Source organism: Ursus arctos, unplaced genomic scaffold (genome assembly GCF_023065955.2).
Source record: "Ursus arctos isolate Adak ecotype North America unplaced genomic scaffold, UrsArc2.0 scaffold_12, whole genome shotgun sequence".
NCBI lineage: Eukaryota > Metazoa > Chordata > Mammalia > Carnivora > Ursidae > Ursus > Ursus arctos.
This window is the reverse complement of record NW_026622786.1, coordinates 15,473,904-15,488,042: the sequence shown is the minus strand read 5'-3', so window position 1 is coordinate 15,488,042 and position 14,139 is coordinate 15,473,904. Positions and strand designations below refer to the sequence as shown.

At 50.7% G+C, this 14,139-nt stretch overlaps 1 protein-coding gene across 1 annotated transcript in view; it reads left to right on the top strand.

Moving 5' to 3' along the window:
• UBL4B (ubiquitin like 4B) overlaps window positions 1–12,903 on the top strand; it is a 29,523-nt gene extending 16,620 nt beyond the window's left edge. The window contains exon 2 of the mRNA XM_026484553.2: window positions 12,777–12,903. Coding sequence (XP_026340338.2) covers window positions 12,777–12,903 — 127 coding nt within the window. The remainder of the gene's footprint in view (window positions 1–12,776) is intronic.
• Window positions 12,904–14,139: the final 1,236 nt, after the last annotated feature.

The following is a 14,139-nucleotide window of genomic DNA, read 5'->3' as shown; positions in this document are numbered from 1 at the left end:
GTGCTGGGACGTCCTGTGTGGCGTGTGCTTGCGTGTGCGGGGGGAGGGGTGGAAAACCAGAGACCCCGAGGGAGGAGCCAGAGGGAGGAGCTAGCCAGGCGGGCACGTTTGTCCCTAGGCGGCTTCTCTGCAGACATCTCCAGAACAGGCTCTGTCCCCAGGCCTAAAAAGGGGGAAGCGGGTGTGTGTGTGTGTGTGTGTGTGTGTGTGTGTGTGGAAGATGAGATGGGTGGGTGCAGCGGGGGAGAGGAGGAAGAGGAGGAGGACGCAAGGGGGAGGGGGCGGTGACAGAGGCGGAAGAATGGAGTCACAGCACAATCACAGGTTCCATTTGTACCCTGCAGGCTTTCCCATGCCTTTACCTCACTGAATCCTCAACACAACTGTGCTGTGGCTGCTGTTCTCTTTTTACAGGTGGAGAAAACCCCCAGCGGGGAGAGACAGTTCTTGGCTCCCGGTGCCTTCAACTCAGCCCAGCTCTGCCCTGGGCTCTGATGTCCGAGTTCAAGCCGGCAACACCTGCTGTCAGAGCGGAGCTCCTAGACGCGCCGGAAGCTGCATCCAACAGTGGCCCCCACATGCTGACCCACGACTTGTGTTTTGGGGTTCTCCATCTTCATCCCAGTTTTGAAGCGAGGCTAGGGCTCTGTCGATGCCAGGCACCCCAGCTCCAGTCAAGAGACTTCAGTTCCACTTTGCGCCCTCACACGTCCAGTCTGTGTGACTGCGGGAGAGTCACTGAACCTCTCTGGGCCTCCGTTGCCTCATGGCCTTGTACCTGATAAGTTTAGCATGTCCCGGACTGAAACATGTCTCTTCTCCGACACCCCGTACCTGGGGCCCAGCCCCCCACGCTGCTCATCATCCCAAAGGCTTCCTCTGGGGAGCGTCACCCTCCACCATCCCAAACCGGATCGTGCCAAGTCCTCCTTCCCCTCCCTCTTGCCCTTACTCCACATGCAGTCAACCACCATGCCCTGTTCATTATGCCCCCCCAAATACTGTGAGGCTCCCCGTACACCCCGCGTCGTGTTTGTTCAATAGATGCTGAAGAGATGCTAGTGTTTTTGCTCACAAGCCCCTCTTCCTGCTTGGAAAAATGTCGCGGGATCTGACAACGTGAGGTTCCCCGTGACACACTGCGGTTCCCAACCTCCCCTCTCTTTTCTCTGCCGGTCAGTGTCCCAACTCCCACCCAGGGGTTGTCACCCAGCTCCCTCCCCCTGCCTGGCCCGGATTCAGGCTCTCCTGGCTCCCAGGGGCAGCAGGACGGCAGGATGTTGCAGCCATTGAGTGTGTGGGCTTTGGGCTCCAACCCCAGCTCTGCCAGTAGCTGTGTGACCTGGGCAAGTTAGTCAACCTCTCTGTGCGGCAGTCTCCTCGCCTGTCAGACGGAAATGGGGCTAGAGACCGCAATTTGTTATGACAATTAGATGCATCCATACACACACAGTACTTTGTGCCAGCAAATAACAGGGGCTCAACAAATATTAAAATTTGGTAATTGTTCCCTAGAATATAATAATCGTGTCCTACATGGTCCTTCTGCTTCCAGTTCTGTCCCCTCCAATGCATTCTCTGCTTGGTGGCCAAAGAGCGTTCTCTGTCCCTCCCATGCAGGGCTGCCAGAGAAAATACAGGATGCCCAGTTCAGATTTAACTAGATGTCTGGTATTTTTATTTGCTAAATCTGGCAATTCTACCCCCATGCTTAAACATTTCCCCTGGCTCGCCACTACCTTTAAAATAAAACTTAAATTTTTAGCATGACATTCAAGTTCTGTGTGACTCAGACCCCTGCTCTCTCCATTTAATCGGTTACCACCCTCAGCCCTCCCCTCTTATGCGCCAGTCGTCTCCAACTGCCTTCTTGGGATCCCAGAGAACGGAGCTTAGCATTTTGGAGCTAGGAAGAACCATCTGCCATATTTTTAGATGAGGCGGTTGGGGCCCAGAGAGGCTAAGGACCTGCCCCAAACCACACAGCAGTAAGGGAAGCCCATACCTCCCAGGCCAGTGTTTTGGCCAGGACCTCAAATCGTAGATCTGAAACACTCAACCCCATGCTCGGGCCAGGGGAAGACCTTCTCGGAGCAACAAACATGAAGTTTAAAATTCCTGACATCAGAGGACCAGCTGTGTGCTCTTGCAGGTTTAGGGGGTGAGGGAAAGCTGGATCTGCTGGCCCGGAGCAGTTCCCAAGGGGCCAGCCTCAGTGAGCTGTAAGATGACCTGGGAGTGCTCTGGGCTCAGGTGAGGAGTTCCTTGGGGTCTGGGGGAAGTGCTTCCGGGGCTGGGGAAGCAAGGCCCTGTTGGCAGCTCTGTTCTTGGGGTTTGACCTGGAGTGGACACTTATTTCCCCAACTCCAGGCAGCTGAGAGTGAAGGAATGTTAGGATCCTGGACAGAATAATCCTGGCTGGCCCAGCAGCCTTGGGCTGACCTCAGGGACAAGCACAGCCTGATGACCATTATGATGGCAGTGGGGGCACCTTTCCCTGGGGGCTTGTGGGGCAGGTCTCACCACTCTGCAGTTGCCCCGGGATCAGCCTCGAAGTGGACCATCTTCCCAGCCAGGCCCCTGGGAGCCGCTGGCTCTGTGACAGCCACTTGATGAAAATATCTCTGCTCAGTGCTGAGAACTTGGTCTCGGTAATTGACTTGTATAATGTCCAAAGACTGTGCATATAACCAGCCCAAAGTGATGCATCATCTTTAGCAAAAAGATTTATCATGGAATCTGTAGCAGCTTCCCATTTGTCTGGAACAGAAATAGGAACGACTCTCTTTGCCAGGAGTCATCTTTTGTCTTCAAAGCAAATTCCTCCATGGTTGGAGGCTTCTTGGGCCCAGGCTGAGGCCTGTGGCCAACTTCCTGGCCCAGGTCCCGGGGTCCTGGTGTCTCCATCCCAAGAATCTCAGCCACAGGCATCAGGGAGTGAGAGAGAAAGTGGAACACTGGGTTTAGGAGCCCTGAGTTCTGGAACTGACTCTACCTTCAACTGGCTTGGTACCTGGGCAAGTCACTTAACATCCTCAGGCTTTTTACTTCCCCATCTGCCAAACGGAAGCTGTGATTCCTGCTTCAACTATCTCCCAGCACAAACGGAAGAGGAATCATCCATCCCTACCTTGCAGAGAGGCTACACGGAATTGCGGTTCAGAGCCCGGGCTTTGAGGTCAGCTGGATCTGGGTCAAATCCCAGCTCTGCGGCTTGGTTATGTCACACCGGGCAAGTTTCTCACCCTCTTGAAGCTTTGGTTTTATAAAATGGAGATGCTAAGAGTATCTTCTTTGTGGTGGTGGGATCAGGAAGAAAATGAAAAGATGCACAGGAGCCCTTAGAACGGGGCTGGTGCTGGTACGCCCTCCAGTCCCAGCCCGTGCTCCTGCTGCAAAGCCAGCCTCCTGGGGAAAGCAGGGCGCGGGAGGGGGGACCCTCGCCGTTCGGGGATAGCCCCCCCGCTGCATGTCATATCATCTAGCTGAACTGCTCACAACGCTAGATGAGGAAACAGGTGCAGGGGTTAAGAACTTACAAAAGGTCACCCCCAACTAGTCAGTGGCAAAGGTGAGCTTTATGACCATTTCCCCCTGACTCCAGGAGCTATTTTTTTTTTCTGTTTTTTCTCCCACACCATGCTGGCTTCTGTTATAGTGGGAGAGTGTGAAGATGGTCAAGTAAGAGTAAGTTCCAAGCAGAAGCAGTGGAACCAGACAGGCTTGAGTTTATCTTCCGTCTTTGTAACCTATTAGCTGTGTGGCCATGGCCCAGTCACTTACCCTCTCTGTCTCACTACGGTAGGTTCTTAGTGTGGTAAGCGGTGTTCCACAGCAAGAGTTCCTGTTATTGCTGCTGAAAGCAGGGTGTGCTGTGTGCTGGGGGACAACACTGTGGGACTGTGGCCAGCAATGGTGCTGGCAAAATCTCCCCAGGGGACAGCCTGTCTGCAGGAGGCGACCGGGCAAGCCAGCAGGGAGGTGTGCCATTGCAACGGGGCTTTGAAGGACAGAGAGGCTTCCGATGAGTGGAGCCACATGAGGGGAACTTCTAGGCAGAAGGGTTGGTGCCCAGGACGGTGCTAGCTGGTGGGAAGGCTCAGGAGAATCTTGGGGTGAGAGAGCCCGAAGCCGGGAACCCACGGGGAAGGACCCCCACTCGCGCGCCCACCATGCAGAGCCAACTGCCTTCTACGGTCACTTTCTGTGTGCCAGGCGCTATGTCCTCCTTATGTCTAGTTTCCCCAACTGTTCTTCGAAGTAGGGGTCATTATCCCCACCACGGAGGCCCAGAGAGTCTGCCTAAGCCCCCAAAGGCGCACAGGTGAGCCACAGGGCCGGCACGCCGAAACAGGTCTGTGGGCAGAGCCCGCTCTGTCTGCACCGCGGGCTGAACACCACCGGCACTGAATGAGTACGAGCTTTGCTTGCACTCAGCGCCCCTGCTGCGAGCCGGGAGAGGGGGTCCTGGCGGGGCCTGGTCTCTGGACTCCAGCAGCTGGTGCTCCTGGTGAAGTAAACACACCCAGCGTGGGTGCTCGGCCGGGTGGGAAGCCCAGAGGAGGCGTTTGTACCCGGGGCCGCACGGCCTCCTCCTCAGAGCGGCCGCTTTTAGCCTTGGAGGTCGGGGACGGGTGGGTACGCTCCGTCCACTCTGAGGCTCTCAGTCCGTGAGGTGGGCGGGGCAGGTGGGTGCTCTGTCCTCAGCTCCGTGGAGACCGGGAATGAAGAATCAGGGAGAGCGCGCCAGCCTGAGGCCCCTCGGCTGCTACCAGCCTCCCCCGCGGTGGGTTTGAACCTCGGTGGGGCCCACTGGACATCTGTCCCAAGACCACGTGGTGACAGAGCCCACGGCTGATGTCTGCTCTCACTGTCTGTCTCCTTCAGGAATATTTCGGTATTTGTCTTCTCTGAATCTGTTTCCTCCTGGACCCCCCACTGCTGCCTGGTGAGCCCATGTGACTGAATCATGTGAATCGGCCCTGTGGGCGCCAGTGTCTTCTCCCAAGATCTGGCCAGCGTTTCCTCCTCGGCCCACCGCAGGCCCACTGTCCCCCACCCTGCGCACTCAGCTCCTGTCCCACCTCCCAGCATCCCGTGAGAACGCTCCTCCCATCCACCTGCCAGGCTATGTCCTCCTCCCCACCTCCTCCTGGAAGCCTTCCCTAACTTCTGCGGCCTGACCTGCTTCCAGACCTGAGAACGTCCCCAAACACAGCTGTCTGTTAACAGGATTCTCTTCTGTTTGCTTACCCATAAGTACCTAAGCTTGGGAGCTCTGCAGGGGCAAGGAACGGTCTTTCCCCAACAACTCTTCACCTCGTCCCCAGCACCGAGCAAGGAAGGGTGCAGGACATGGTGATGTCTGAGGGATTCAACTGGACGGGGGCAGATCTGGGACATGCCCCTCAAAAAAAGATTTCCGTAGATTACTGCGGATGACATCCGGCTTTGCTCGACACTACAGGAATTTTCATGATTTATTAGCCACTCTCTCTACATTTATCAGCCATGGTGCTGGGGCCGAGCCTTGGCACAGACTAAGTGAGCTCTGTTTTCACCCCTCTTGGAAGAACTATCCCAGCCAGGTGGGATAAGCTGGGAGCAAAGATACCTCAAGTCCCACTAACCAGAGTCACACTTCTATCTCTGTGGCCCGCTGCAGCCCCCGGCCCAGAGCTGAGCCCCAGTTAGGTGGCAAGGAGCCTGTTACTCACCCTACTCTTCCCCTGGTTTAGCAGCTGACTCCCTGTGTGACCTTGGACAAGTCACTTCACTTTTCTGGGCCTGGTTTTCTTCCTCTGACAACAAGGGTGGTGGCCTAGAGGATCGTTAAGGTGACTTCCAGCTCTGAACCTTTGCTTCTCGGACAAAGGCAAGGATGTCTATTGCTTCTCAAATAAAAATGTTTCTTCCCTGACAGCCTGCCTGGGGAGATCAATAATTCTGTCAGAGCATCCTTGCAGGAAGGCTAGAGCTCTGCAAGTCTCCCCCAAGACCGGCCACTTTATCTTTATTCCTCGTTCATCCCCTTTCTCCCTCTCCTCGGTCCTCCCTCCAGCCCCTCTTCGCCACCCCACCCCCAGTCCAGGATGCGGCAACCTGCCATGAATGAAGAGTGGCTGGTCACGTGGCCTGGTAACCATGGTGACGGATCCCCGCAGCCGGTAGGCATCAAAGTCACATGAGAACCCCGGAAAACTGGCTGAGATATTTATAGAAGCAGGCTGGTGCTTTTATGGAAATGGGTCTATATTTGACTCTGGTGCTGCAAGCTGCGTGCTGGCCCTGGTGCGAGGCGGGTTGTGCACCTGATTCTCCCTCCCCACGCCTGTGGGGCAAACAGCCCCCTCCTTTCCTAGGTCTCCGGGCACATTCCCCTCCTCACCCCACTCCTAGAGGCCGCTGCTCCTGCTACAGCTGACTCCCCCACCCCCTTCCCGTGTCCTTGGGACAGTGCTTCTTCCCCGGCTGAGAGTTTGAGGCCCCAGGATGCGGGCATGTGGGCGATTTGGGGTATCTTCCTTCATTGTCCCTCTCCCCTCCCCCCAAACAAGAGGAGTGTCCTGGCTGCTCTCAGTAAATATTAGAAGAATTTTGAGGTAGCCCGTCAAACGGAGGCAGTACCTTTGCAAGCACCCAACTTCAAAGCTTCAGCCGCCCAGCCCTCCATGGGTGTTAAAGCCATGTTCCAGAAAAGCCAAGTTCATGCTAACAGGAACTATTCCTTATTGCCCACTCACTGGACGTATGTTATCTCATTTAATCCTCGCACGCCCTATACTATGCATACTGCTGTTATCCCCGCCTTACGGGTGAGGACGAGGAGCTGCGCGAGTCAGGATGAGAACCTGGATCTGATCCCACAGACGGTGTTCTTCCCACCGTGCCCTGCTGCAAAGGGCAGCTGCGTGTCCCCTGAGCCCAGGGGACAGGAGGGGAGGCGGGGGTTCAGGAGAGAGCGGTGGAAAGGGACAGTCTAGAGGAGCAAGCAGAAATGCATTTTTGTTATTTTAATGAACAAGAAATACTTGCCCATGGTCAAAGAAAAATTAAAATGAACTAAGTCCAATACCAAGTTTCCCTTCCAAGGTCCTCCAACCTCCAAGGCCCCTCCATAGAGGAAGAAACCGTGGCCACCTTCAGGTATCCCCTTCCTAGAGATCTCATATGCGTATAGAAGCAGATATGGGTAGACCAGATATACATGGTACTGACATAAGGTCTAAAATTCAAAAGGTGTGTGATGAAAAGTGAATCTTTTCTTCCTCGCTTGCTGGTAGCCATGCAGTTCCTCACCCTAGAGGCGAGCACGATTATCAGTTTCTTATGTATCATTCCAGAAATATTTTCTGCCTCTCCAAGGACGGGCAGCATACACAAATCGTCCCACCCTCTCCGCACTATTCTGCATCTTTTTTCATTTAATAATGCGTTTTTGAGACATTTCCCAATCGGAACGTGTAGAGCAGATTTGTTCATTTTAATGGCTGCAAAGAATTTCAATGTGTGGAGGTACCATAAATTATTTAAACATTTCCTTGTTGATAGGCATCTAAATTGTTTCCTTTTTTTTCTTTTTTTTTACAAACACTGCTGCAAGGAGTATTTTTAAACCAATGTCTTTAAACAAACACATGTGCAGAACGAGTATGTGCCTTCATAATTTTGGTAGATGTGGTTTAATTGGCAATGGGTATGTGCCTTTGTAATTTTGATAAATATGGTCTCATTATCCTCCTCAGAGATCGTACAATTTAAATCATCTCCAATTAGCAACTTGTTTGTTACCAACCTTTTTACAAAATTTTATTGGCCGACATAATAGGTAAAAAATCATGTCTCATTATTTTTCAATTTGCCATTTCTCCTATTATGAATGAGATGGAACATCTTTTTATACATGTAAGAGCCACTTGTATTTAATTTTCCACAAACTTTCTATTTATGTCCTTTTCTCTCTCTCTTTTTTTTTTATTTAATTTTTTAGGAACTCTATATATTAAAGAGATACCTCTCCCTCCTTTTTTTTTTTAAGATTTTATTTATTTATGTGACAGAGAGACAGCCAGCGAGAGAGGGAACACAAGCAGGGGGAGTGGGAGAGGAAGAAGCAGGCTCCTAGCGGAGGAGCCCGATGTGGGACTAGATCCCAGAACGCCGGGATCATGCCCTGAGCCGAAGGCAGACGTTTAACGACTGCGCCACCCAGGCGCCTCTCTCTCTCCTTTTAAGCAGTCATTTAATAGATATTTCTAAACACCTACTATAGGGCAGGACTGTCCTAAGTGCTGGGGATACAGTGCTGGTCTAGTTGGGGAGCAGATAAGCAAATGGACAGAAAAGTGAGTCAAATGTCAGACGGTGATAAGTGATTTGGGGAACAATGAAGCAGGAGGAGGTAAAAGGGGGCCAGTGATTATATCATATTTAGAAAGGTCTTCCCCACCCAATATCAGAATAAGTTCTCCATGTTTTCTTTTGGTATTTCTATGATTTGGTTAAAAAAATTAGACTTTTCTGGGCCTCCTGGGAGGCTCGGTCATTAAGCAACTGCCTTTGGCTCAGGACGTGATCCCAGGGGCCTGGGATCAAGCCCCGCACGGGGCTCCCTGCTCTGCTGGGAGCCTGCTTCTCCCTCTCCCACTCCCCTGGCTTGTGTTCCCTCTCTTGCTGGCTGTCTCTCTCTCTCTCTCTCTCTGTCAAATAAATAAATAAAATCTTAAAAAAAAAAATAGACTTTTCAAAGGACAAACTTCTGACTTTGATGATCCTCTCCACTGTATGTTTACTTTCCTATTTCATTAATTTCTGCATTGTCTTTATCATTTTCTTCCTTCTGTTCCCTTTGAGTCTATTTTCCTAAGTTCTTGATATGGTTGCTTGATTTATTGATTTGCAATCTCCTTTTCTAATACATCTACTTAAGGCTATAAATATCCCTCAAAGTACTGTGTTGGATGCATTCCTATGGCTTTTCAAAATTTTACATTTATTAAACCTGATTCCTGTACAATTTGGTGTAAGGAGTAAGGAAAGCATTCAAATTTACTTCTTTTCTGGTGACCAAATCAATACCATTTATTAAAAATCCATCTTTCCCCAGGGCATCTAGGTGGCTCAGTTGGTTAAGCATCTGGTCCTTGGTTTTGGCTCAGGTCATGATCTCAGAGTCATGATCTCAGGACCCTGAGATTGAGTCTAGTGTCAGGCTCCAGGCTTAGCGGGGAGTCTGCTTGAGATTCTCTCTCCCTCTGTGCTTTCTCTCAAATAAATAAAATCTTAGGGGCGCCTGGGTGGCTCAGTCATTAAGCATCTGCCTTCGGCTCAGGGTGTGATCCCAGCATTCTGGGATCGAGCCCCGCATCAGGCTCCTCCACTGGGAGCCTACTTCTCCCTCTCCCACTCCCCCTGCTTGTGTTCCCTCTCTCACTGCCTGTCTCTCTCTCTGTCAAATAAATAAATAAATAAAATCTTCAAAAAAAAAATAAAATCTTAAAAAAAATCCATCTTTCCTCGCTTCACTTGAAAAAATATAATCTTTATCATAATCTAAATGACCAAGTCTGAGTTTATTTTTGGACTCTGTGTTCTCATGTATGTCTCATACTAGGACCACATGAATTTCAACTCGTAGCTTTACAATATGCTTTCTCACCTAAGGGGTTAATGGCCTACACCACAAAAATCCCTTCTCATAATTCCCCTGGCTATTCCTGCTGGTTTCTTTTTACACATGAACCTTCAAATTAGTTCATCTAGCTAAAAACAGGAAAAAAAATCCTTTGTAATTTTCATTGAGGTCATTTTAAAGCTACAGATTAATTTAGAGAGAATTATCATGTTTATTATGTTTTGTCTTCCTTTCTCTTCTTCTGTCCAAACGTGTTGTTTGTTTGTTTGGATCGCTCAGTCACATTTGGGAGCTTTCTTCATGCAGATTTTCTATTTACCTTTTAAAGTTTATTTCTAAGTATTTTTCTTTTTTTGGTGTTGCTATTGTAATGGAAGCATTTCTAGTATCTTCTTACTTATTGTTGTATATCTGAAGGTTATAGATATCTCACATGATAATTTTGCATCCAATCGTATTACTGAACTATACTGTTTAAGTTTCTCAGTTGCAAATTATTTTTTTAAATGAAACTTCCGGCCTTTAAGGGGATAATGCACATTGTATTTTAAAACTCAGGGTAGGGGCGCCTGGGTGGCACAGTCCTTAAGCGTCTGCCTTCGGCTCAGGGTGTGATCCCGGCGTTCCGGGATTGAGTCCCACATCGGGCTCCTCCGCTGGGAGCCTGCTTCTTCCTCTCCCACTCCCCTGCTGTGTTCCCTCTCTCGCTGGCTGTCTGTCACATAAAAAAAAAAAAATCTCAGGGTAAATGGCTTTTTAATGATTCAATGAGTTAGTAAGTGGAAGATGATGCTTACAGCAGTGTTTTATGAGCTACTGCTAATAGCAACAGCGATACTACTGCCTTGATTTATCTCTTTAATCTTCACAAGGACCTTGTGAGACAAGAGAACCGAATATTATTTCCATTTTCCAGATAAAGAATATGAAAGCCAAAGATATCAAGTGATCGTGAAAGATCGCTTGGCCAGGCTGGTTCAGAACCTGGATTTATCTGACTGGGGACATCACACTGCCTCGGAGAAAGAGAACAAGGCGAGTCCTTGTGTAAAGCGAAGAGAACTGCAGAATCTCTCATCCCAAAGGTCTGTTTTGATCTGTACTCTGGATGTTCACGCAGGGCTGTGTTTAGTCCGGGCACCCCACCCTGCTTGATAAGGACTCTGTGGGGTCCGATTCTCCCGGGCAGTGTTGCGGTTCCAGTAAAGCAGAAGATTGGAGTGGCCTTGGGGTTGGGGCCTGGCCTGCATTTGTGGGGTGCTTCCTGTTTCTGCAGAGGGCTGTCCATTCCTCTCCTCCATCCCGTGCTTGACGGCCTCACATCGACAGAGATGAGGACCCAAGTGGTTCAGTGGCTTGCCTGAGTCCCAGTGGAGGAAGGTGAGGTATGCGGGGGTCAAGAAAGAATTGGGAGGCCCCTCCCTGGTTTTCTGGGGCCTCTGATCTCTCTCTGCCTCTCTCTTTCCTCACATTCCTCCCCACTTCTGCCCCACGTCCCCCAACCTGCTCACCACTGGGGTTCTCTCAGACCCCGAAGTGAGGCTTCTTCTTTATAGACTGAGGAGGGCATGAAGAGACTCTCTAGAAGTTGCTGGGAGGTAGAACCTGGGAATGGAAATGGGGGGTCTCCTCTCAAGGGGCAGGGATAATTCGGAAGGGCTCTGGTTTGCCACCTCCCATTTAGGTCTGGCTAGGAAGTCATACCCATAATGTCACTGCCATGCTTTAAAACTTTCAATGGCTCCCTATTACCTTTCAACCGAAGTAGAGGTTTCCAGCCTAACACATCAGGCTTCCCCATTACAGAATCCAACTCACCTTCTGGCTTTATCTCTCATTTGTTCCCTAAGCCACAGCCTCTAAAAGGCTCGGCTGGATCCAGACCTAGGTCTGTGGGGTTGGGGACATGGTGGGACCCTTCACAAGCTCGTCCCTGCTTTCTCTCTGTTTCTCTAAAGTGGTCCTCAAGCTCCAGCGAGGAAGCTAGATGGACTTGTGGCATCCATGCCATCATCGGAAAATGACCATTCTGTTCGTATAGCTCAAGCTGAATTTAGCTGCTTTAGCGGCCATTTCCCACTGCAGCGTCCTACTTACAGCCTGAAATATGTGAAAACTCCAGTTATGTTTCACATAAACTGATGGAACCAAGAATGATGAATTTGGAGAAACAGGAAACAAACATAAAAGGGAATGAACTTATTCCTGTTGTTGCTACAAAGATTCTTACTTGAATTATTATATATATATACATACATATATATATATACATGCATATACATACATAGGTGCTACTTGCACGTGAGAGAATCCTGTTACTTCTTCCAGGAAACCTGATGCTCAGAGCAGAAGCTGAGCTAAACACAAACCCCTAGGTGCTAACAAAGTCCTTCGGGAAAGTTCGCTTTCTCTTGTACGTGGATGAAGCCCATCATTGTCTTCTCACTACTGGGGCCGATTTGGGGCTTTTGTTAGGCCCTGGCCAATACAGAGGAAAGTTGTTTATTTTATTTATTTATTTATTTATTTATTTTATTTATTTGACAGAGAGAGACAGCCAGCGAGAGAGGGAACACAGGCAGGGGGAGCGGGAGAGGAAGAAGGAGGCTCCCAGCGGAGGAGCCTGATGTGGGGCTCCATCCCAGAACACCCCAGAACGCGGGGATCACACCCTGAGCTGAAGGCAGACACTTAACAACTGAGCCACCCAGGCGCCCCGGAAAGTTGTTTAGCTTCTTAATACCTTCCGTGTTGTCTTTGGTGTAAGCCCTGCCTGGGAATTCAGCCGTGAGCTGACTGAGCTTAGCACAGAGCCTGATGCAGAGGCGCTCTGCCCAGATAAGATTTCCATGGATTTGCAAAGAGACCCACAGCAGCAGGTGGGCTGGGAGCAGTAGGAAGGGCTGCTACCAGCCCTGCGAGCCCCTCTCCCCCACAAGTTGCACCAGATGGGCCAGGCGAGGGGGCGGCCGCCTGCTGTCACCTGCTGTGTGCTGACTCTGCCAGGGATGTCCCTGCTCCGCTCAGGTCCCCACTGCTCCCTCCTTTACACAGGGCTCAAGTTTGGACGGGTGACCTTCCGGACTGCTGGGATGGCTGGTGGGGCTTCTTCTCTGGGCTCAGGTCTGTTCCATCTACACAGGGCCCCGGGACCGAGGGCTCTGGCTGGAAGCACCTCCTTCCAAGCTTGTGACCCAGCTCTTCACTATGTCGTTGTCACTGTCACCATCGTCATTGTCATCATGATCACAGCAGCTGTGGACCCGTAGAGTCCTCACTCTGGGCCTGCTGCTGGTATAAATGTGTTCCTTTTAATGCTCAACACCCTGTGAGGAGGGAGCTGTTCTTTCTTTCTTTCTTTCTTTCTTTCTTTCTTTCTTTCTTTCTTTCTTTCTTTCTTTCAAGATTTTATTTATTAGAGAGAGTGAGCATGAGCAGGCGGAGGGGCAAGGGAGGGAGAGGGAGAAGCAGATTCCCTGCTGAGCAGGGAGCCCTATGCGGGGCTGGATTCCAAGACCCTGAGATCATGACCTGAGCCGAAGGCAGACGCCTGACCAATGTCAATCCACTCAGGAGCCCGGGAGAGTGGTATTCTTATCCCCCTTTTGCAGGTGGGGACATTAGGTCCCAAGAGGTCCCACACTAGGGACAGGGGGGTGAGAGTGTGAGCTCTGGCGCCGGTCTGCAGGGTCCGAGTTTCCCACACGCTCCCTGTGCTACTGCCCCGCACTGCTCCCGCATCCCTGCCGCTGAGAGCCGAGACTCACTTTCTTGCCCATTTTCTAACTCAAGATGGCAAATGTGTGTCATTTCTTCTGCAGACTCCAACTGACTGGTGAGCTGATGAAGCTCGCAGGGTCTCATTGGAAAAACAAAGTACAATTGTTTAGGGATGGCAGCCCCAGGCAAGGGAAAGGAAGTAAGGAAGAAGTGCCCTGAGTGGGGGTAGCCCGGGGGAAGGTCAGAGCTCCTGTTCTAAGTCCCAGTTTCCATTTCCCCCAGGGAGTTAACACTGGCACTTCCCTCTTCATTCGGGGAAATTCCACAGACCCACAAGGATTGGCTTTATCCTCAGAAGCCGTAATGGGATAATCATCCTCAAGGAACCGCAACAGGCGTAGCATTTATTCTAAGGACACGCTTACACAGTACCAGTGACAGTTGGGACTTTCGCATCAGCTATGTTCTACGTTTTGAACACTACCTGGGTGAGGCTTGCTCCTCCCCTTTGCTGATCTAACTCAGTGACTCTGGGAGGATGGGATTCCTGGCATGGCTATGGAAAAAGGCCCCTTTACTGCTTCTAAGTTAGGGGTGAGAGAGGTCTCCAAGGTGTGAAAGTAGCACGTGGTCACTGACCTTCTTGCTGCTTCCATCCTGATTCAACAACCACATGGCTGTTCTGGTTAGTGCTGTGGAACAAAGCACCCTAAAACGTAGTGGCTTCAGGCAATAATTACTTGTCTCTATCTCATGGTTTCTGCGGGCCAGGCATTGGGAAAGAC